Genomic DNA, 24,722 nt, shown 5'->3' with positions numbered 1-24,722 from the left:
GAGCTGCTCTACCTCCACCCTCTGGACGTTAGCCTCACGTACAGATTTGCGTCCGTCGCGTCTGCGCGGCTGCGAGGCTGCCGGACCGCCGGCGGACGACATGAGCGCTGAGACCTCGTGCGTCCCTGCCGAGGTGAACTGATATTTCTGACCCCCTCACTCATTTCGAAGGATTTTTCTGACAGTGTTGAAATTAGAAGCGGGTGCCGGTCAGGGACATTTTTAGTGAGGACGCAACTGTGAGGACAAGATGTTCTTACCGCCAGGTTGCAGTCCATCAAAGATTCCTCCCAATATGGAGAAACTTTAACCTGCACAGATGTTTCAAATTTAGCATCACAGTTGTCATTTCATCATGACACAGTAAACGACCAAAGGATTCTCCTCTTATTTCGCCTATTTTCCATCATTTGGCTCAGTAAATCTTCCGTACCGAGCCGTTAAGCTCTGGTCGGTTTTTCTCTGCCGGTTGTTTTCTGCTCTGTGAGGCAGTTTGGTGTCTGAGTATGTGAAGTTTAGAGCTAAAATATAAATGAATATTTATATTTATCAACTGAACGACGGACGGAGGGAGGGAGGGAGGGATGATGGAGGTCAGAGTCCAGCTGTCAGCTGGATGTTAATGTCACAGACAGAAATAAAATCTGTCCTCTGGGTGTTTCATGTTTTTACACATTTTACTGCTAATGAGTCTGACAGCAGAGAGAGAGAGAGACATAGGCAGGCAGGGAGGGAGGGAGGGGGGCGAGTTAAAGAGGAGGAGGGGCAGAGTAGTGGATTCAGTCAGTCGCTCGGTGGATCGGAGCTCAGATGGAGGTTTTTCCTTGCACTGAGGACAATCTGACGGCATGACGACGACTTCCTGAGAGAGAGAGAGAGAGAGACACACCACATCCTCCCCTCAGTTTCCACGGTGACGGCATCCCTCCATCCTCCTCCTCCTCCTCCTCCTCCATCATCTCTCCGTCCGGCTGCTGTCGGCTCGTCGGCGTCGTCAGGATGGGAGATAAAGGAACCAGGTAAGATTTAGTGTGTGTGTGTGTGTGTCTGTGTGTGTGTGGCTGTAACACACCCTGATTAGTGTGTGTGTGTGTGTGTGTGTGTGTGTGTGTGTGTGTGTGTGTTTTCATACAGAGTGCTGCTGTCTTTGTTTTATGGTTCCTTCACATTGTTCTCCTGCTGGTTCCTCAAAGAACCGTTAAATACAGATACAGAGGAGGTGTGTGTGTGTGTGTGTTGTAGCGTTACATAACGTTCTGTCAGAACCTCCAGCAGTGTGACGTCTCTGAGCAGCGCACTGATGAGTTCCTCCTCCTCTCCTCTCCTTTTTTTTTTTTTTTTTTTTTTAAAGGTTTTTTTTGGGGGGGACGTTTTTGCCTTTATTTTGATAGTACAGACAGACAGGAAACAAGGAGACTCAAGGGGGGTAGGGCGGGGGACACGCAGTGTTGGGCAAGTTGCTAGAAAAATGTAATCGGTTACTCGTTACTTCTTACTCGTTTAAAAAAGTAATGACGTTATTTTACTAGTTACTGTTTACCTCCGTCACTGTGACTTCTGCTGCGGGTTCATTACAATGTGGTTTATGGGAACCTGGATTCGTCAGATCCAGGTTCCTGTAAACCTGACTGATAGATACCGTACTTGTTGTTAGGACTCGATGGTGGTCTGATGTGACCTCGGTGGAAATAAGTCTTAAGAGTTCCTGACCTGTCTCCTCTCCCTCATTAATCTAAACTACACATTTTCAACGAAACCCAGCTGAGTCCTAAATGTGGGTTTGTCAGCAGCTAATATAGACGAACGACTCTGGCGTAACGAAGAGCTCCCATTTCTTTTCTGCACCAAGCTAACAGGTCCTGGACCAGTCTGTCCCCTGATCACACTGGGGTCCGAAACGGCGGTCCCAGATCTCGCCGAGACCCGTCCACCGAGCTTTGGAGAACCAAAAAACAGCTGCAGCAAAATTCAGGCAGAGTCAGAAATCTGCGATCGAATTCTCACGGTGTGACACAAATACAAACCAACCAATCGGAATACGTCTGCAAACCAACCAATCGGAATACGTCTGCAAACCAACCAATCGGAATAGTTGCACCTGGTGATTAAGATACTTTTTTGCATCAGAATTTGAACGTGTGTGTTTTGGAGTCCTACCTGAGTCAGACCTGAACTCACAGACATAAAACTCATGTTGATATGATTCAGTGGCTACGTCCACTTCCTGAGGACGTCATTATCTCCGATGTCCCTCCACAATAAAGCTCCAGAAATCCCCTCAGAAACCAGAGAAAAAAACAGGCTGCAGAACTTCATTCAGAATCTTCCTGTTTTTAAGTTTCCTTCAGCATCACAGTGATCCAGTGAACGTTGTCTGAACGTCCACGGCTACACTGCAACAGGAGCTGATCACAGCTGGTTCAGCAGCTTTTAATGGGACAGTTTGACTGAATGGAAACAGAAATAGGTAAAAAAAACAAAACAACAGGGCTCAAGTTGAAGGCCCACGGCGACACGCACAGAGTCAGTGGCAGTTGTCGTGGTTTTGTCAGTGGGAAGGTCCATGGTTACTGTTGGGTAATCAAAGAGTCGTGCAGCAGTGACGAACCCACAAACACGGTGTTAGCAATCTGGTCTACATGAAAGTCTTCAAGTAGAAATGAAGAGCAACTACACGGAGGAAGACGCTTACGAGGGTTGGCTCACTTGCTAGCTACAGTCCTGCTCGTGTCACCAGTTAGTCTTTTAAATTTCTTCTCATTAGAGTCCGTGAGTTTAGTCATTTAGTTTTCACGTAAAGCCTTTGAAGCGCCCCAACCTTTATGAATCTGCAGTTTGACTGTCATATCTTTAACTGACCTTTGGTTCATTTTACTTTATTTGACAGTCTTTCCAGTTACCATCCCTGATCTTGTGTTTAGCGCCTCGTGCTTGTCGAATGCATCTTGTTTCCCAGTTTGACCTGGTGCTGCTCTGACAGAGAAAGACCTGTGAACCGCTGCACTCCTGCACAACTAACACAGTTTTAATAGAACTGCTCTGTTAACCTCAAGCTCACTTCCCCTTTTGTTCGTAATGGTGCAGAGGTTCTTTAAGCCGTCGTGGTTCCACACAGAACCTGATTCAGAATACGCGACATGTATTTTTCTGCCCTTGTATCTGAGTGCTGAGTGTGTTTCTGTGTTTGCAGGCTGAATGATCTGAGTGTGTTCTGTCAGGAGAATATTAATGAGCTCAGTGTGATCACTCGGACATACAGAGCAGCTCAGACTCGGCGCCGCCGCTGCTGCTGGAGAGATTTTCTCTGTCAGCTGAGGAGATTTTTACTGAAGCAACAGAGACACGGGAATAGTCGTCCAGTCAAACCTCCTTGAATAAGAGGATACACGAAGACAACCAGTAGATCTAAGACCCTTCAGTGTGGTTTTATTAACGACGCAGACCAAAATCACAGATCAGAGTTTTTGACGATCTGTACGAGACACAATTCCCTTTTTCATCTCCCCAACTTTCCTGATTTCTTCAGTGGTTCACTTTTAATTATTGTACAGGTCTCTCTGCGTTTGTGTTGCGGCGAGACTGAAGTGAAGCAGCTGAAAAACACTTTCTCTGTGTTTAAATACATATATTTGATTTTTCCCATTTTACACATGAAGAGGCAGGATATAAAAAAAAAGAAAAGGACAAAATGCCAAAGTATGTATCTAAGAAAGGCAGGTAGATATTTCAAAGTCGTCGAGGAAACAAACATCAAACACCTTCAACGAGTGGAGCTGTTCCCCCTGAGTGATGAGGAGCGTCTTCTTTAACCATTTTGAATTATCTGAGAATCTGAGGATTTCCAATCTCGGAGTAAAACTGCCCCTCAGCAGGGCTTGTGTGGTCCTCATTTGAAAATCTCCTCGTCATCCCAGAATAACCAGAGCGAAGGGCGTCTTGGTCTGAGCATGTCCGCGAACCTTTGTGGCATCTTCCTCCCTCCCTTCCTGTCGTCTCTTCACTGTTGCTGTCTAGATAAAGCAAACAAATCCTCAGAAATAGTGAGGCAGACCTTTCTAAGAGGCTCCGGCCGCGCAGGCATCTCTGCGAGGTTGTACTTGAGACGTTTCGGTCCGAAACCAGAGCGGTGGACTCACGCTGCTGAAACATTGGCCAGAGATGAATCTCTAATCGTCGCCTTGTGTTTATTCTGTACTGTGTCTTGTCGTAGCGCCTCTTTATGTCTTTTAAAAGGCACATTGATTTTTCTTGTCAGAAGGTGCCGTACTAATAAACTTGCCACCAGTATTTATGGCGGAGCTGAGCTCTGCCAGATCTTCAAAGTAATTGGAGTGATTTTGAATCTAATCCTGACTCTGACAGGAAGCCAGTGTGGGGCTGCAGCAGTGGGACGATACAGGAACCCTGAGGAGTCTGACTGCGTATCATGCAGCAGGATTCTCAACTCACTGTAAACATACTGCAGCTTTTTGCTTTAAACAAGGGCACAGGAGGTTAAAACAGCCGAGACGAGAGGAGACAAAGCGCAGACGATTCACCCAACTGCAGCATAGTTAAGAGGAGTCATCTTTAGATGTTATGGCCAGTGTTGGTTCCTTGTTTAAGATCATTTACAAGCCTCCACCGCAACCTCTCAGACAGTTTCTAACAACCTGTCACGCTCCAGGTTCACCAGAGATCTGAAAGAGTTCTTTACCACCGAGTCTCGGAGACACTTTAAATCTAGTCTGAAAACTCAGACTGGCTGAGGTATAATCACCACCTCGGAACTGTTGTCCTCTCTTTTGCTTTGGGTTTGTTTCACATTTTCATATGAATATTTTTCTGTGCTCAAAGTGTGAAGTTTTCATTTAAAACAACTGACTGTTGTCTTTTATTTTGGAAAATCGTGCATCGCTGGTGGAAATGAGCTTGTAGCTGTGTCTGCTACAGTAAATGTCTTAGTGCCTTGTTCCTGTTAAATTAACAGTAAATAAAATAGATGGTTTCTAGGACTTGAAAACAAAGGAAGGGGCGTACTTCACCCGCGGTTTTCATAAGGAACTAGATTTACAGCCTTGTGGTTTTATGCCTCTGCCAACCAGTAAAGCTGCACTTTACATCCGTGTCCGTTCAGACTCATATAAAATATGTAGTGAAGACATTGAAGGAATTCAATAGAAGGTATTAAGTGTATTTTATCATGATTAGTGTATGAGTTCTTGAGTTATGTCCGAAAATGTGATTTGTGAGGTCACAGAGACCTTTGACCTTTGACCACCAAATTCTAACCAGGTCATCCTTGAGTCCAGGTGGACGTTTGTGCCAAATTTGAAGAAATTCGCTCCTGGCTTTCCTGAAATATCGGATCAGTGAGAATTGGACGGACGGATGGACGGATGGACAACCTGTAAACATAGTGTCCCAGATCACAGCTGTCATCGGTGCAGAGGCGTAAAAATAATTGGACTGAAGACAAGGTTTCCAAAATTCGCCTGAGGTTTCCAGAAACCAGCTTTGGATTAGAGGTCATTTAGACGTTCGTGGTCCCCTCAGGTGGAACCGTAGTCACTCTCTCTAGCGCCATCATCAGGTCAACATTTGAATATGTCCAGTACTTTGGTTAGTGACCGGATACCTGCACAACTAATGACGTTCCCATCAGCCTCAGCTGGAAGCTGTGCTTAGTGTGGATTATCAGGTGTTAGCATGCTAACACGCTAAACTAAGATGGTGGTAAACAACATGTTAGCATGCTGTCGCTGGCATTTAGCGCAAAGCACCGCCGTAGTACAGCCCGATAGAGCTGTCAGCATGGCTGTAGAGTCTTGGTCTGGTTTCCTGTTACAGAGTTTTATTTTGGGGGGCTTCTTTATCTGGGTCGAGGGTCTAAGGAGAGGGCGGAGGACTGAGAGCCTGACAGGAAACGAGTCAAAAACCAGGGACGCCCAGTTTAGCTCAGAAACAATCAAATCGCATCCTGTGAGGAGTGACGGTTCTATTTCTAACAACAGTGCAGGGATATGAAACATTTCACAGCACAGAAACTGCTATGAGATAAGACCCCCCCACCTCCGCCCCCCATTCAGGTGTCAGTCAGAGTCTCTGCTGCACTTTCAGTATCGGGGGAGTCTTCAGTCGTCTCCCGTTGCAGTGAGCTGACACAACAATCAGATATCGATCAGTCAGTCCGTGTTGCCTCTCTGTCAGAGCGTCCTGATCGATGGGCGGCTGGAGAGAGAAGCTCTGCAGCTACGAAAACCACTTCACCTGCAGAAACACTCGTCCTGTCACTGACATTATTAACGATGGGAGAGAGATTTCAATCCTTCCCGATGAAGGGAACGTTTCCGCAGAGGCAAGAAATAAAAATGTCAATATTCAGCTTTCAGTTTTTCTGCAGGATTCTAGTTTTGTAACTGGAGAACGCCCGGGTCCGGGTTCCTGCACAGTCCTGTACCATTCATATGTTTTCTGGGAATAAGTTTGTACAAGCAAGTTAACAAATTTATCACAAAACAAGCTCATAAAATAAATTGAGTCTCTTAAAACACATGAATGTATTAGATGCGAAGTTGTAGTTTTCACGTTTTACGTTTCAGCGGAAACACGTCTCTATCACATGTACCATGATTTTCAGAAATGTTGCTGCTGTCCAGTGAAAACCACACATCTCCTCATGTAGTGATTTGACTTTTTCAATAAACAGAAGGAGAAAATTGTCCTGCTTCTTGAGTTACTTAAACCAATTTAAAAAAAAAGAAAACCCCACTGAGTTATCTGGAAAACACATCATCCCAGCGGGGTTTTACTTGGCTCCTGCAAACTGTACGGATTTTTCCAGGACAGACACGAAATGTGATGAATGTGAAATATAAATTTAACTTCCCTACAACCAGTCTCCATCCGGGGTCGGCTCGTTCAGTGTGCCGTCTTGGCAGCACAGCAGACCCTTCGACTTGAGGGAGGTGGGTCCACACGATGGCGGCCTTGTGCAGACCCACAGGAGTGTTCAGGTGAAGGCCCGACCACCAGGCTCCAATCTTCATTTGGGCACCTGATCTGGTCGTCCCAGCCGCCATCTTTGTTGTGTACAGTTACCGTGGCTACAGGTGTCGTTTACCTGTCAGTGTCAGACCACAACGGTTCACACACGGTGTCCATGTCTCTATGTTCGGCTGCTGATAAGTCAGACGCTGCTTCACCACAGCTACCTGTGATTCAGGAGCTGGTTCGCTGACCTGGTCATTAAGACCCAGTCTGGGTTAAAACGTCTGATGACGCTAACGCGATGTTTCTCTAGTGAACATCCAGAGGAAGATTTACACGTTCGACTGTCGCCATTAGTCCCAAACGTAGTCGTTCCTTCTGAGAGCAACATGAAAGGTTCGACTGGCGCTGTCGCTCCCGTTGGCTCAGCTTTTTCCAAATGTCGTCGTAGTTCGTCTCAGCTGTTGTGTTGCTGCTTCTTGTCTCATTCTCAGTGGACTTTAGATGAATTAAGTCCATAAATCTGGTTCTTCAGAGACAGATACACACTTTCTATTTGGTATTGTGTGCTAAAGAATATTCTTTGTCGACTAACGAAGACCGAAGACTCTGTCTCTCTGTCTGGTCCCTGGTCTAGAGAGAACCCACCAGGAGAGTCTGAGGTGATGATTCTTGGATTGAAGGAAAGACTCTCTAATGCGGTGAAATGGCCGTTTATCAGCAGCAGTGTGTGTTTTTGTGCGGTCATGTTGTGGTGAACTGTGATCTGACAGGATCTCACACTGAAGCTCTGCATGAATAACACGAATCCAGTGAGCTTTTAAGCTCCATCTCTCTCCGTTCACATGGCCAGGACAGAGTCTGTCTCTTCGGGTCTAGTCGTTCCGGTCCTCTGAAGCATCAGCTCTAAACGCTCAGCTGCTGTTCTATCTGAATGAATCTTTAATCTTGTTTACAGTCTTTCTCTCATCTCTCAATCACACCATGTCTTCCTTTATCTGGCTCTTTCTGTGGCTGGACTCCGGCCAGTGAATCTAAGTGCCTGTTAGTGAAGTCTTCAGTATCTTTACTGTGGCTCCTCACAAAAGGCTCAAAGTCCTGAAAACAAAGGGTTATCATCAGAAACGGAGCAGCAGCTAATAACTGTTTTGTCAGTTTTTAAACAACTGATGTTTTTGTGGGGAATTGTTTATCGTTTAAGATGCCGGAAAACAGTCTAAAATCATTTGTTCCTCTGAATGACTTTATTGAATTCAGCGCCGTGAACCTTTATGGAGTCTAGAGTTTAGTGGGGAAGACTTTTATATTTCCAAGTAAAAATGAAAGTAAAAATATAATAATGTGGTTAATGCCGACTCTGTTAACCACTTGAGATTCAGTTTCTTCTTTCTGCGGTAGAAAAAAGAGGACAAAAAACGGAGACATTCGTTGGAGCTTTTGCTTGATAAATGGCTCAAACTGATCGAAGGAACGTTAACTCCGGTTTAATCGTCGCTTTACAGGTAATGTTTTCTTTTTGATTTGTGATGTGATGCTGCAGAGCATATCTGTGTTAAAACTTAAATGGACTACTTGCAGAGACGCTGTAATCGCGTGCCGAGCGAGCTCCCAGGAGTCCCGGCGGTTTCCAGTAAAAGGGCATCCTGATGCTGCTGATAGATGAAGGTCCATTCAGGAGGAAGCTGAAAGCTAATGGAGCCCAGCAGCTAATTTATGACAACATTAACACAGGGGGTAGGAGGAGGACGTAAGGATGTCAGACAGCATTAGACAGAGACTCAGAGAGAGGAAACTACTGCTGATAGCAGTGATGATGAGGATGAGGATGAGGAGGATGACTGACAGCAGGACTTCCCCCACAGTAAAAACCTGATCCCAGTGTCTGTGCTCTTTCATGTCTATGTTTGTGAGGACTTTGGGATCTTAAACGAGGGGCCTTTTCTGAAAGTCCTTGAAAATAGGGACGTTTCCGGAATGAAAATAGGAACGTGAGAATGATTTTTCACAATTACGACACTTTTGCAAATTTTAAAAGTGAGGGAAAAAATTAAAAGTGAGGACATCCTGAGAAAAGTGTGGACATTTTTGAAAGAAAGGACATTTTAACCTCCACCAAGGAGGTTCTGTTTTCACCCGTGTCTGTCCGTTGGTTTGTCAGCAGGTTTATACAAAAACTACTGAACCGATTTGCACCGAACCTGGTAGAGGGATGGATCATGGACCAGGGACGAACCCATTGCATTTTGGGGCAGATCCAGATCATTTACTGTGAATTTGGATTTTCTCCCCTTAGGTTTGGCGGAGGTCTGCGCTCTGCTGAGCACATTTACTCGTTTAAAAGTGCAGAGGGTTTTTTATTTTTTAAAGACATTTCAGACAACATTTTTTTGGTTTGGTCATTTTTGGAAAATGACAATGTTTCTTTGGAAACTGGAAATTTGTTGAAAGTGCAGACATTTTTCAAACGTGAGGAAATTGGATATTATTGGGAAAATATGGTTTGAGCATTTTTTAAAAACTGCAGCATCTTTGGAGGAAAGTTTTGACACTTTTGAGAGGGAGGACATTATTGGAAAACGAGGACATTTGTGAGATAAAAAGCTTTTTGGGGCAGTGAGGACATTTTAAGAAGCGAGGTTGTCTTTGAAAGGAGAGGACAGCTTGACAAAATTCACAACATTTGTGGAAAGTTCCACCATTACTAATACGATGTGTCCTAATAGAGAAGATAATGAAAGTAGCGCAGTCACTTTCATCTGTTGTGGCTTCTCTCCGTCATAAATTGGCCACAGCAGCTACATCAACTTCGGCTCAGACACTTGCTGGCCAATCAGAAACCAAGATTTTCCCCCGCGGGGCTAGAATATCATTATAACCCTAACAATAACAATAAAGCACTTACCCGTGCGGTTCCCAAAACAGATGTGAAGGAGTAAGTTATACACTTCAAACTACTGCTCATACGGGAAACACATCTGGACACATTTCAGCACTGAGGATGAAACGACGGAAAACAGTTCCTCTGTAAAGGTTAAAGGTCGACACAGAACAAGTTTCACTGACCTTCTTTTGTTTCTCTGTTTATTTTCAGAGTGTTTAAGAAAGCCAGTCCCAATGGAAAGGTGAGTCCTGTTTTTGTCTATGATTTAAACCTGGCTCTTATAAAGGTGTGTGGACACCTGACACCAACAAAGTATGTGGACATCCGAAATAGTACATGAACACCCAGTAAAAAGTATGAAGACACTGGAAATAAAAAAGTATGTCGTGTTCCTCCCTCAGCTCACCGTCTACCTGGGGAAGAGGGACTTTGTGGACCACGTGGACCTGGTGGAGCCTGTCGGTGAGATCAGTTTTTACTAATTTTAATTTTTTCAATGTGTTGCATCATCAAACAGTCATAAAATACTCGTTAAACTGAAGTGTCCCTCTGCTATTGGCTGGTCTTTGATACCAACTGATTTCATTTTGGGATTTCGTTAGTACTTCAATGTACTGATGAAAATCAGACTAAAAAGAAGTCATCCTCTCGCTGTTTGTTGACGTTCGGACTTTTTTCCTGCAGACGGTGTCGTCCTGATCGACCCGGAGTACCTGAAGGAGAGGAAAGGTGAGACAACTGAACCTCCACCCTGCTCATATAAAAACAGACGGTTAAATAGTCTCACTGATTTTATGTGAGCGAAAACAGAAACTTCAATAATATTTCCTACAAAAAGGATTTTTATCATAATGGTTTGTAGTCATTTCTGTCTCAAATTTGCAAGTTTGGAAAATTCCAGTCTGGATTCAGGGTTCTTCGCAGTGCTGAAATGCTCTGCTTTTTAGGGAAAAATGACCTCCTCCTGCTGCTGACCTCAGAAAAACTGCTGTAATTTTATGCTTTTAGTTCTAAGTGCAGCTTTTAACACAGGAGATCTCCCTCAAGGTTAAGTACTTAGTTCAGTCCTTCAGTACATTTAGTTAAGTTACATGCTCCCATGTGGTCAAAAAATCTCTTTTCACTTTTATGCTGATGACTCCCGGCTCTTAGTAACTAACAGACCTCAATAACTGTCCTCAGGACATGAAACCCTGGATGACTGAGAACTCTCTGAAGCTTAGATGCAGGAGGGATATTTGGCGTGAAAATGTAAAAACATTCAGGAATCACAAGCAAAAAGGGAGGAAGGATTAGAAATAAAAAATATATTTGTTAAGCAGACGTGTGGGTTTTTGGTTGTGTTTCGGTTTTTTTTGTTTTGTTTTTAATTTTTACTTTTCTATTTGGAAATCCCTTGAGATTTATTTTGGGAATGCTTGGGGGTCCCAACCTCCTCCTTAGAGCATTGTTCGATTAAAGGACCAGTCCACAATTTAATCCTCTTAAAAACGCTTCTTGTCCTCCATCTTTCATTTAGTTGCGGAGTTCCTCAGGAAAGCGTCCTGGAACCTCTGCTCTTTCTGTTAAAGCTCATATGGATTTAAAGGAACATTTCTTAAACTTAGTAAATCCAAGACGTGATTAGCCTAGCTTAGCACAAAGACTGGAAGCGGGAGAAAACTGTTTGATATGATTTTGTGTTTTTTCTTCCTCAGTATTTGTGACTCTAACCTGTGCGTTCCGTTATGGTCGTGAAGACTTGGACGTCCTCGGGTTGACGTTTCGGAAGGATCTGTTTGTGGCTAATGTCCAGGCGTTTCCTCCACTGGCTGAAGAGAAGAAGAGTCTTACTCGTCTTCAGGAACGCCTGATTAAAAAGCTGGGGGAACATGCATACCCGTTCACCTTTGAGGTACTGAGTCTGCAGAGCTTCATCCATGTCCTTCCGTCAGCAACACACCATCTGCTAATTACAGCTGGGAAATATTTTTTGTCACAAGTGTTGATACAATACCTGATACTCGATACCGAAACAATCCTTTCTTCAATACTTGAAATTTGACAACAGTTACCTACTACAGTTTGAAAGTGGAGAAAAATAGGATTTAAATCAGTTACTATCTGATCAAAGAATAAGTCAACAACATTATGAATCTTACCAGACATTTAATATCAGCGTTCAGAACTAGACGGTTTTTGATAGTCACTGCTACGGACACATTTCAGCCTCCACCCACCCTCCTCCATCGACTTCAGGGGAAACAAAAGCCCTCAAACACTGCTCTCTCGCGGCGACAGCTCTGAACTGGGTTCTTTTATGAGACGGAGCTTGGTAATCGGTCAAACCGATGCACATGTCTCTGATATGGGCGTACATAGTTACTGCAGAAACACTGTGAGCCACAAACAAAATTGCGAGCTGTTGAAAATAATGGGAGGCTTGTTGAATCGGCTCAACAAGCTCCTTTCCCCACCAGTTTTAGAGCAGCACTGCAAACAGGACAGTTTATTTGCTGATTTTATTCTACAGTTTGATTCCTTCGAAAAGGGGCTAAAGAAAACTAAGCAAAACCCATAGAGGAGAGAGAAGAGACTGGTGTACTTAAAATCTACAGATAATAAAATAAATAGGGTTAGATCATGAAACGTGTCCTCAGCATCAAAAATCTTTCAGACTTTTTAAATAATTTCCCTTTATGGGTTTGCAGATTCCTCTGAACCTGCCGTGCTCCGTCACCCTGCAGCCTGGACCAGAGGACACTGGGAAGGTAAGGTTGCTGAGTTTTTACTCCAATTTCCCACTGAGATCTTTTCTGTTTCGCTCTCTTGTTCAGTTGTGTCGCTGTGCAGCTCCTCTGGGGTTAAATACCTGGGCCCGGGCACCTCAACAGCATTAATTATAGAACCTCTTAAAAAATATTGAAATAAAGCAGCATATCAAGCTTTAGAAATCATTCTCTTGCTGTCGTGTGTCCTCAGGCCTGCGGAGTCGACTTCGAGGTGAAAGCTTTCTGCGCAGAAAATGTTGAAGAAAAGATCCACAAAAGGTAAAAGTGAGTCTGCTGCAATATGACCCTGGGCAAAATAAAGAGATGAATTATGAATGAAAGTGAAATCAGTCGTGCATTAGAGAGTGGATGGCTGCTGCAGGCTGCAGGGTGATCACTTCACTACTGACAGCAAGGAAACCACAATAACACTGACCGAATCATAAATCCAAGCTGAATTTAAATAAGTCCATGGCCATGAAGTCAATATGCACGTAAACATCATCAGTAAGTGTAACGTGTCACTATGATTAAGTGGTAGTATTAGTGTCAGTGTTTTGTTGATGTTGTAGGAACTCGGTGCGTCTGGTGATCAGGAAGGTGCAGTACGCTCCGGAGAAACCTGGTCCTCAGCCGACAGCAGAAACCACCAGACAGTTCCTTATGTCAGACAAACCTCTGCACCTGGAGGCCTCTCTGGACAAGGAGGTAACACCTGAGTTTTATGCAGATATTTCAACCAACTCACAGCCATGGCTGGATTAACCTCCTAGGGGCCCCTGGGGCACACATTAAACGTTATTGGGCCCCTGTTGACCCTGAATATACACGGCAGTTTCATTATTTCCCCAGACTCCCAGAAATCCAACCAGCCGACAGAAAATTAACTGGCAACAATCTTGGTGATTACCAAGGAGGTTACGTTTTCACCCGGGTGTGTCGGTTTGTGTATTTGTCAGCAGGATTAAAACCACTGAACCGATTTGCACTGAACTTGGTGGAGGGATGGGGCCTGGGCCAGGGAAGAACCCATTACATTTTTGGGCAGATCTGGATCATTTACAATGAATTTGAATTTTTTCCTCTGAAGTCTGGCGAATGTTGTATGACATTGGCCCTGGCAGAGGTCTGCGCTCTGCAGATCTCAGTAGAGCCAAATGTGAATATTTGCTGTTTGTCCAGGTTTCTATGACAGTGAACTCAACATGTTTGGGTTTCTGGCCCTTGCTAAGACAAAACAAGAATTCAGAACATGTTGCCTTTACCTTCAGCAGTCAGTTGATATTGCAATTTCTAACAAATCTGAGATTAATCAAATAAAATGTGACGCAGGGTAAACTTGGATTTTTGGGGACCCTGGGCAGCCTTACTCACACCTGAACCATACAAACACGGTTCAGCCCCAGTCTGGGAAACAGACAAACAGCAGACAAACTTTATTTCAGTAGAACTTTACAAAACAGAAGATACAAAGTGCTTTGTAGGAAGAAGAAAAGAGGAAGAAGGAGAAAAGATTTGCTGAGGCAGGAAACCGTGGTACTCAGTAGTTGAGGTTTGATCCAGAGAGAATGACCTCTTAAAAACATAAAATGTCCCGTCACTGCAACCACCAAGTGCCCAAAATCAAGGGCAGCATCAAAGCTGTTCTCAGGCTTTTCATTTTAACATTTATTTTGTGAGTTAGCCAAACTACAAGATGAAACTGTTGGCTGCACGTGCTACCAAAGATGTTTTTTAGGGAGTGAAATGCCACTCGGTAGCGTTTCCAGTTTTAAAAAGTTACTGGGGTTGCATCTTTTCAATGTCCAAAAAGACCGATAGAGTGATAAGTCTGTCGGTCAGTAAACTACGTTGTTCAGCTGACGACACATGTCATTTTCCAGATAAAGCTAGAAGATAGTTAACAGTAGTTTGAGTCCCCCAGTAATTCTTTTAAGAAGATCCCATCAGCATTTTAAACAATTTAATTTAAGGTCTTTGGACACTCAGAGCAGAGCAGCAGCTTTTCCGTCAGTCTGCGAAATCGTAACGTAACCGTAGGGTTAGGTTAGGTGCAACGGGATCATGCTTGATTTACCAGCAGTTCGTCATTATTACTGTGTAAAACCACACAGCAGTCATCACAAAATACAATTCCACGTTTGAATGTACTGTTTAGAGTCATGGACAAGCAGTCTCTCATTAATATAGTTCATATCAGCGAAAGTGAGCTACAGTGAACAGGTCTGGTTTTATTCATGCAGATGAACTTTGATTTCGAGTAAAACACTGATCAAATGTTTGGTCAGTATGAAACTGATGAAACTGTACTTTCTCTCCACATTTTTTATCTTTGAGTTTATAGTTTCCTGAAAATTCTCTTTTACTTTATTGTACGCAAACACAAAATTAGTGATACTTGTAATGTAATATAATAGTAGCCTAATTTTAATTCTCATATCATTTTAATACTATTTTGCAGCACTCAGTTTCATAGTAGTGGTCATTGTCCCCCTTGGATGGAGCAGTGCCCCCCCCCCCCCCCAGAAAAGTACCAATGAATCCATTTGACCCCCTCATAGACAATCCTGGATCAAACACTGATGATGAAAAACACTTGAACAGAACAGGAAGTACAGACGCTTGTTATCCTGAGATAATGACACACGTGAGTCTGGGTCAATACGAATCTCTGATATCTACTCCCAACCTGGCCCTTAAATGCTGATCTCAGAACACAAGAGCACCATGTGTTATCACAAGATACAGGTTGTAATCTTGAGATTATAGCTATTGGCAGCCATGACCTCTCTGGGCCTCTGTACCACAGCGTATGTGCCTGTGCTCTCTCAGATCTACTACCATGGGGAGCCCATCAGCGTCAACGTTCACGTCACCAACAACACCAACAAGACCGTTAAGAAGATGAAGATCTCAGGTACGTGACCGCGCTGTTTCCTGCCTGCGTGTGGATCCGTGTGGTAGTCGTGTTGTCCTACTAAACACTGATTTGTGTTTCCACAGTGCGACAGTACGCGGACATCTGCCTGTTCAACACGGCCCAGTACAAATGTCCAGTGGCCACCGAGGAGTCAGAGTGAGTTTCATTCCAGACAGTTTGTGTCGCACAGAACAAACAACATGCTGAAGTTGAGAATGAAAGTTCATTCTAGATCTTAAAAACAGCAGGTCACAACAGAACCACAAGGTCCATTCAGTAGCTTTTTTGGAGCTTTCAATTTGTCTCGCCTGATCCTCCTCAGCAGATGAAGTTGTCAAATTTTCACAGCACTGTTGTCAAATTCCCATTTTTGAGCACTTTAAGGACTTTGCGACATCACTTCTTAATGGCTTGACTTTTTCAGGACTTCTCCAACGGTAACAAGAAGTCCTCAACGGCTCAAAAAATGTACGACGGGACCTTAGAGTGAGATTGTGTCGTCAACATACTGATGATCTCACTGTTCTTCAAACCCTTAACGTCTCAGTCCGTTTCAAATCAAATGAGCAACAAGTTGTTCGACCAAGTCTGAAGTTGTTTATACTTTTTTTCCAATGGCCACATTCAAAAGTATGGCCTTCGTAGAGAGGGGAGGTTTGTTGACAGACAGTACAGAACAGGCTGCTCCACTCTGCTTCCCTTTAGCCTCAGTGATTTGATCACAAAGCTTGTTCTGTTTTATTTTGGCCACCTCTTAGACGCATCTCATTGTCCCTCCAAGAATTCTGTGTCTTTTGCATGTCCTTGTAGTCTGGACCCTTGGCTCCCAGAAGGAGCCAAGGGTCCAGGGTCTTGGACCACTGGTCCACTTTTCATTTTCAGCACTGTGGCTGTTGTATCACCCTGTTCTTTTTAGCAATCTGAGTAAGCCTGGATTCATTGTAAATACTATTGCAGTGCTTTTAATGTTTTTTAAATTGTGTTTAGCCTCAGTCTAATGAAGGTTCTGGTTTGTATCTACTGACAGGCAGAATGGATGGATGGAAATAAACTGAATGTGTTTTATGATATGTGTGGACTGTGACCTAATGTCTGAGGGAAAACTTGAACTCTAAGGCTGGGAACCATTTCTCTAGACATCATCAGTCATTTTGGAATATCACTGCCAGAAGTTTTGGACAGTCTTTACTCAAAGACACTCATGGTCTTGTCCTCCGTTTGTGGCGATGGACAGCAGTCCAGTCACAAAGTGCTCTGTTACCTGCGATATTTGAAAACAGCCTCCCAAAAGTCTGTATTACGGGGATTAGTAGTGTGATAGCAGCTGACAGCGGAGGAGACTTTGTCCCGGTGTTTGGGTACTCTCCAGTTTTTTATTGCGTTGTCAAGTCTGGTTTGGGTTTGGGGGAGGCTGTGTCTTGTCCTGCTCCAATGCTGTGGGACAATCTGACAGCCTTCTTTATTAGAGGCATACTGAAGCCTTTACCAGTAGTGGGGCTAAAAAAATGTAGTGTTTGTCCTGAGGGTGGCGCTAGAGGAAAGATCATATGGCCATTAAAATCCAGTGGCTTCAACCACTGGGGAGCAGGAACGAGATCAGGACATTTCCTTCCAAATAGAACAGTAGTTGTTGAGATATCTTGTTCTTTTCCCAAAACTTTGGACAGATGGACCAACCAAATGGCATTACCTTCAAAGAGACGGAAAAACAAACAGTCCAGTGACACAAGTCATATCTAAGCCCTACCTCAGTATAAATAAAGCTAAAATAGAAACTAACAATCTGGAAGCCAGGAGTTACGTGTTTATAGGGAAATCCCTGCTCTTGTTTTGAAGCTTTGTCAGAGTAAGGTTGATGGCAGTTCATGATAAGAAAACAAACAAGTGGGTTTTGTGAGATTTGAATATTTCTTTAATATTCAAAACAACCAACACACACTCTGCATAAAAAAGTAAAAAGTTAAAGTAACGACTAAACTACGAACTACAAGATCCTGACGCTGATGATGAACTCTAGGCGAATTCAGTCAGAAACCGATATCTGAGTTCATATTCAGTTGACAAAGGTACCAGTCAACAGTATTCAATTTTTTTTTTCTCTCTTCAGTGATGTCGTGGCTCCCAGTTCAACTTTCTGCAAAGTTTTCACTCTCACTCCTTTTCTGGCCAACAACCGAGAGAAACGAGGCCTCGCACTGGACGGAAAGCTGAAGCACGAGGACACCAACCTGGCCTCCAGCACACTGTGAGTCCAACATCACTCATGACGTCTTCCAGGCCTGCAGGAGAGTGGGAGAGGCAACCGTGCAGCTCGATTTGTCAAACTGGATGTTTTCTGTCCTGAGCAGGTTAAGAGAAGGAGCCAACAAGGAGATCCTCGGTATCATTGTATCATACAAAGTCAAAGTGAAGCTGGTCGTGTCGCGCGGCGGGTCAGTACACTGTGCTTTGTTTTTAATTCAACATCATCTGAGAGGAGCTTTAAAGTCTAACTGAAATTAAAATTCACGTTCGGTGTTTGCTTTGACTTGGGCAATTATCTAGTCAGATGTATCGTTACCCAGAAGAGGTCATTTAACTTTAATAAGAGATCTTCAGAGATGGGGCTGAATGCTAGTGTGCACCAGTCGGGGTGACTTGTTGGCGCCAGTTTAATTTCGGTACCATGGGCAGTAAACATCAGCGTTACTTTAAAAATGTATTCTGACACAATCATTAATCACCTGTTAAAATTGTATTCAGTAACCAAATCCAAGTATCACAATATTAAAGTAACGAAAATTGATTATTTTCCATTACTTTGCATTACCTCAATACCAAATATGGAAATAAAGAGAAATGAAATATCAATAAGATGACTTTCACTTCAGTGTATTCTGTAAGTCAACAGAGCAATGTAACCTTAGATAAGATGATTTTTAGCATCAAAAATTGTGTCCTCTGCTCAGTGTTTTTTCAAAGAAAAACTTGCTTTACATTAAGCAAATTCAGGCAGTCGCCTATAGAACAATAATGAGAGGGCACAACACATGACCACGTGTTGTGCACTCTCAAAACATCTGTTTTCTTGCTTTGTACAGTTTAGAAAGCAAAAATAAAACCTGCTCCTTTTACAAGGCAAAAACAAAATGCTCTGTTTTAGTTTAATACATAACTGAACAGATGTTCAACTGGAGCAATAGAAGGCGGTGTAGTCTGTACCTCATTATGAGCTGCTTATCCAAGGGGAAATACATGTAGGGAATCCACGATCTTCACGGTATCATCGAGGAACTGCCGAACCTCTTCCTCCGCTGTGCCCTCATCGGCTGTTTGACTTCCCAAACCGGAACCACCGTTTTGCACATATCCTCTTTCTTGTCGGGAAAAAGGCAACACAAGCAAAATTTTGGCCTTGTGGTCGTTGCCATTTTTTGCATCATGGCAGCTCGGCATGGCACCGAAGCGACTGTCAAGTGCCTCATTGACTGCAGTAATGTTGTTTGCTGTAAAGGTCACATGTGGCGATTTGTCAGAGAGCTTAGACTTGAGGCTTAAGATTGGTGGAATGAGGAACCCAAGATAGCCTTGGTTTTTTTTTTACCCCTGTAGAAGATCAGTGGACTGAGAGAGTGGATGTAACACAGCTACATATTCCCTGAGAAAAGTCATCTGATCAGGGTGTAGCCTGGTCACTCTGAGCCTTCTGCAGATATCGCCCAGCTGATCTCTGTAAGTCCACTGGCCAAGTATTCAGAGCTCCATCTTGGACACAGATGGAACAGAAACACCATGTTGGCGATGAAGTGAAGCCCAGTTGCCCCATTGCGCTTCGGTACGCTTGTCAGGATGCTTTGCGTTACTCGCTGACTTCGTACGTTACTGACGTCGTACGTTACTAAGTGACCTCTCACGGCACTAAGTGACTTTGTGACAGATTTATCTGTCTTTTTGAAAAACAGAAAATTGTCACGAGCTGCAGAATTATTAGAGCTGATTATTTCCTTAAACAAAAAGTGATGAGAATTCAAATTTCAGTTTGACTCTAAAGCTCAGTTTTAGTGTGAATCTCCAGTTTCTGTTCATCCCTCATCGTCACTGCCGGTGGTTTAACTGTTGCTGTCGTCAGCAATTTGTTGCCGTTTGTTTTCCTCTCACTTGTTTCCAAAGTGAATGTTTTGAAAAAAAAAACTGCTTGTTTAATTGTGACGATTTTCTTTAAGTTAAGAGGAGAACAGCAGTTTCTGTTTGTGTCCCACTGAAGCACAAATGTAGAAATGAAAACCATAATGAAACAGTTTGATGTCTCTTCCTGTAGTTTCCCCTCTGCAGCGTCGTTTATTTAGTGGGATTCAGACGTCTGGATGCACCGATAATGAGCATCCTCCCTCGCGCCGCTAGAACCAGACAGCGTGAACGAAAACGGGATGAACAGAAAACGTGAGCGGGAAACTGCTCAGATCACACAGGAGGTGGCCTGTGACAGCTTCGATAGAAATGAGTAGAAACAGTCTGCTGCTGCTGCTGCTGTAAAGCTGAAGGTGTTAAATGTTTATTGATTTCAGGCTCCTGGGAGATCTGGCGGCGAGGTAACCTTTCACGTTCTGTCACATCACTGAGATCACCGATAAACACACTGATGCAAACCACACACTGAGATTTACGGAGGTCACCTGAACATCCCACTGAACAAACTGTCACGGTGACAATAGTCCAATCACTCAAATAAATGTTTTGAATAGACCTGCTGTGGATTATGGGAGTTTTATGACATAATACATCTAAGGACCTGTTTTTCAGTGACGTCTCTGTCGAGCTGCCCTTCACATTAATGCACCCGAAGCCGCTAGAAGAATCCATCTACAGAGACGGTAGGTCCTGCTCACAACATGTCCATGTCCCCTGGACATCTCCTTATGCTCCGCCCAGACAACTCCGACGTAAAACTTAAACATCGGTGAAGTCAAAAAAAGTGCACCGAAGGTTTTTAATTCATTTTAGTTTAATGTAAGAGTTTTTATTTTCATTGTATTTACATCACTGGCCTTATTGGGCACGTGTCAACGCACCCTTGGTTCCACTGAATGAATGCAGCCTTTTTCACAAGCTAATTATGGAAACACGTTTCCGCCCTAAAATAACTTAACTGACGGCCGTTTCAGTCTCTGCTCGATTGTAAATTCATCATCTGCTCTTGAAAACCTAATTAATTGATGTTCAGTATAGTAACACTCCGATATTAACGTACTGTTGTATATTAATCTTTGCGATACTGTGGCTTTTTGCCTCCCACAACATTTTCGGCTCCTTCCCGTGCTGCTTCTGTTGCTGCCGTTTGGAATTTAAATGTGTGAGATTCAGCCTGAGACCTTTGGTTGCACCGATTTATAAAAATCCTCCCTCGTGCAACCAAAACCAGGCCGCGTGAACGGAAGCGGGATGAACAGAAAACGTGAGCGGAAACGTGCCCACGTTTGGTTTTTAACGGCTCCGTGAGGTGCTACCGAGGCCGAGGCCGGCACCGGATACATGCGTGCGCATTGTGGAAAGAAAGACTTTAACATTGAACAGAATCCAGGATTTTGCAGAATCGTCCATTATCATTGGCCCCTGGCAACGGGGCCAGATAATGTGATGGTTTGTATCTCTGCGAGCTGATTTTCATAGAAGCTAAGTGAAACCAGATGTTGCCTGGAACCAATAAAAACTCAATCTAAAAACTGATGAGGATTTGGAAAAGGATAAGCATTCACGTGAACAGAGTCTGTAAAATGTGTCTGACACAGACACATTGGAGAAGTTTGAGATCTCGGCACAGTCTCTCAAAATACCGAGGACTTCTTTCGTGCCGATGTCCAGCGACTAACCACCATCTCTCTCTCTCTCTCTCTGTCTTTCAGCTCCAGATGAAGCTCCGATCGACACAAACCTAATCGAGTTTGACACAAAGTAAGCCGCCGTCTCTCCGTCTGTTTCTGTCTCTCTCTCCTTATCAGCTCATCCAACTACCGGCTCTCCTCTGTGATCGGATTGGCCCCGCTCTGGTTTACGGCCTCGTCAATAACCCTGACAGCAGAGCGGGTTTCCTCTCCGCCTGCCGAAGCATTAACTGCGATGGACTCGTCTCCTGCGTCTCAGCCTTAATGTGTCTTAATGCCTGCTGCTGCGTGAGCTGCAGGAAATGGGCTGCGAACTGGAAACTCACAATGCTGTCAGCAGAACCTCAGAAAATGACTGCTGTGAGCCGACAAACAGCAACTCCTTACATTTTATCATCTCATGCTCATATAACCACCGAATAAGAAAAAATGATAATTTATTCACCAGTTACAATAATTACAAACAGAATACAGAGGTTCAGTTCAAAGCAGATTCCTGGAAAAAGTCTGAAAGCTAAAGGAACTCAAAGGTTCTACCGTACACTTCGAGTCATTGAGTCTAATATTCAGTATCCAGGACGTCTTATTGGTCACACTAGAAACATCTAAGCGGAGAGATAATTCCACTTCTTTTCAATGATTTTTTTCTACAAGTGTTGAAACAAGACAGAATGAAGCAGATTGATGAACTAAAATCAGAAAAATTACACCAGATTCTAGAAAATTGCTGACACATGTTGACTGGAAACAAAAGAAAGTAATTGGCCTTATTTTATGGACGCCCCAAGTAACCAGTTACTGGTTTTAATGTTCTTTTCTTTTCTAGACTTAGACTTTTATCCTCTAGGAATCGGACAGCGTTTGGAGTTGTTCTCTTTTAACGGAGCCGGGCTGGCAGTTTTCCCCTGCTCCCTGCCTTTGTGCTAAGCTAGGCTGGATACCGGTTTCATCAGACATGAAACTGGTATCCAGCGTCTCGTCTGTCTCTGGGGAACACAGGGTCACACGGATCTAATCCAGAGACATGATTCCTCTCGTGGCTCAACACACTGGTTTCACTCACATTGTCCGTGTCTCTAAACTTGTTCTCGACATCTGGACTGTCTCATGCTAGTTTCATTATCGATTACCTTCCATAACCCTCTCCCTCCCTCCCGTCCTCCCTTAGTGACGATGACATCATCTTCGAAGACTTTGCCCGCCAGCGTCTGATTGGGGCCAAAGACGACAAGGACGAAGACGAGGAGCCGGTGGACTCGCCCAAACTCAACGACAGATAAAGGCGACGGGCATCACTGCCGCCACTGCCGCTGTTGTTGTTTCGCTGCCGTTTGTAGTGTGGAGCTAACGGAGGTCACCTTTAGGTCTAACCACAGTCTGGACACCCTTTAAACACTCGGTGGTGCCGTGTTTGTGTTCTCGTTCATGTTCGTCCTCTCTCTGCGTCCTGCCGGGGTGTAAAAAGCTAGAGTACCACAGCCTAGACGTGAGTTGTGTTTTTCAGACGGAGCGGCTCTCCACTCCCATGCCGGCCGGCTGAAGTGTTGCACCGGCGGTCTCAGTATCTTACGGATGGCTGGTAGCATGCTTCCAATGTCACTTTGTTCTACGTGTTTCCATTAGGGACCGAACAGGAGTAACGCTGTGTTGAGATTAGTTTCGATGAGTTGTATCAGAGGGTCTTTATAAACAACAACACCGCCATCTTTGGTCGATCTGCAACAGTTCACCGCCACTTCGAGCCACAACATGGACTTCAGCTGACGGAGGTTTTGGTTCATGAACCCTCTACAGTCAGTCTGTATGCGGGTGAAGCTGCAGAGCGTGAAGAAGCACCGCAGGAGACGTGATCCGCGGGACATCCTGACTCGCCGAGAGGACCTTTAAACTACCAGAGAGAGCCACCAATCAGCTGAGAGGAACCGGTGGCCTGGCTTGCATGAAATACATCGATACTTTCTATGATTCATTAATGTCATGAATAATCAACCTTTATAGGGGATGGTCCTGGTTTTCAAGGAGCATACAAGTGTTTTGTTGTTTGATGTTTTCGTGTTGATCATTTTCCAAATCATCACCAGTATTTCGAATAACTTCCTTCCATCCTTGCAGCTGCTGCTTTGGCTTCATTTCTCCGAAAATCACCTCGCAGAGAGACGACTGTGGCTGTGTTTTCAAGCCCACTGTTTTTTACACCGACCGAAAAGCGTCCGTAGCACAGTTCCAACAACTGACCTCAAACGTCTGGTCAGATTCATAACGCTGTTGACTTAGTCTTTGATCAGATAGTTCCTGATTTGAATCAGCCTTTTGACCATTTTAAACTGTATTTTACTGAGACAAAGGTCTTGTTCAGCAGCTGGTGTTTAGTATTTAACCTTTGGTTTCTATTTTTCAATGAAAAAAAGGAATTATAAGAGATCATAAACAAACCTTTTTGTATTTTTCAGTGTAAGGTATCAAAAAACGTATTGCCTCGGTATCTAGGGTCTATCCTATTGGCAATAGAATTGTAAAAAAAAAAAAAAATCCCCCGCACATCTGTCTGGTCCAGATGCTGAATCCAAAACAACTGACTTTTGACAGTCAATTGCTCCCTTTTTAAAATTTCTTCTTTATCACATAAAGAAAATTACAAAGCGAAAATTGACTCCATCAAGAACAGAAGAATTGAAAGTTGATGAAATGGAGAAGATCTACATTGATTTGTTTTACTGCTGACTCAAAAAGTCTCTGAAGTACAGTAATACTTGAACACACCAGGGAGAGTTTTCTAAACAGTCCCTGCTTTCATGTTCAGTACCACATGATAACAACAAACCTCTGTCAGAAGGTAAAGGATGGAATTTCTCTACCGGCTGATTTTCAAAGAAAGGAAATCAATTTAAGAGCTGACGGATGATTTGGAAAATGATCAGCGGGGATGTGATGTAAACAGGATGTATTAATCAAATACCGGTTGGAAAAAAATGCCAAAAAACACCAGTATGGTCCTTTAATGAACAAATATTATTCATATAATGTATCAGGAGAGTTGATGAGGTGTAATTACCGAACATGTACTTTACAAAACAAATGTTTAATTATAACCTTCAAAATAAAACGGTGACAGTCTGAAACGTCCCTCCACGTGAACACAGTCGGTGTACAGATGTGTCATTAGTACTGTGTGTGTGTGTGTGTGTGTGTGTGTGTGTGAGAGAGAGATAATGGAGACAAGACATGTCACTCTTTGCCTGAACATGACATCACATTACAGGATAAGATCAAAAACACCCAGAATAATATCATTGTTACTTCTATTATTATTTTAATTGGCTTTTATTTTGACAGGGCCAGGAGGA

At 43.6% G+C, this 24,722-nt stretch overlaps 1 protein-coding gene across 2 annotated transcripts; it reads left to right on the top strand.

The window, feature by feature from the left end:
* Nucleotides 1–944: 944 nt before the first annotated feature.
* arrb1 (arrestin, beta 1) lies at nt 945–24,722 on the top strand. 2 transcript variants are annotated; one of them, XM_040131658.1, is made up of 16 exons: nt 945–1,019; nt 10,061–10,091; nt 10,252–10,312; nt 10,535–10,579; nt 11,548–11,744; nt 12,541–12,600; nt 12,812–12,879; nt 13,173–13,308; nt 15,433–15,517; nt 15,604–15,676; nt 17,628–17,765; nt 17,869–17,952; nt 20,065–20,088; nt 20,300–20,370; nt 21,400–21,448; nt 22,547–24,722. In XM_040131658.1, exons 1-16 carry the CDS (start codon nt 1,000–1,002, stop codon nt 22,656–22,658), a joined length of 1,254 nt encoding a protein of 417 aa, XP_039987592.1. In that variant the 5' UTR covers nt 945–999; the 3' UTR covers nt 22,659–24,722. The 2 variants fall into 2 exon arrangements, with proteins under 2 accessions (XP_039987592.1, XP_039987593.1); XM_040131659.1 differs by lacking the exon at nt 17,869–17,952.

The sequence above is a fragment of the Xiphias gladius genome, chromosome 7 (genome assembly GCF_016859285.1).
Source record: "Xiphias gladius isolate SHS-SW01 ecotype Sanya breed wild chromosome 7, ASM1685928v1, whole genome shotgun sequence".
Classification (NCBI taxonomy): Eukaryota; Metazoa; Chordata; class Actinopteri; order Istiophoriformes; family Xiphiidae; genus Xiphias; species Xiphias gladius.
Note: the sequence above shows the minus strand (reverse complement) of the source record. Positions and strands in the feature narration are given on the sequence as shown.

Coding starts and splice junctions, on each gene's coding strand:
- arrb1 (XM_040131658.1), top strand. CDS start 1,000: ATGGGAGATAAAGGAACCAG. Junction 10,092..10,251: donor AAGCCAGTCCCAATGGAAAG/GTGAGTCCTGTT, acceptor TTCCTCCCTCAG/CTCACCGTCTACCTGGGGAA. Junction 11,745..12,540: donor CATACCCGTTCACCTTTGAG/GTACTGAGTCTG, acceptor ATGGGTTTGCAG/ATTCCTCTGAACCTGCCGTG.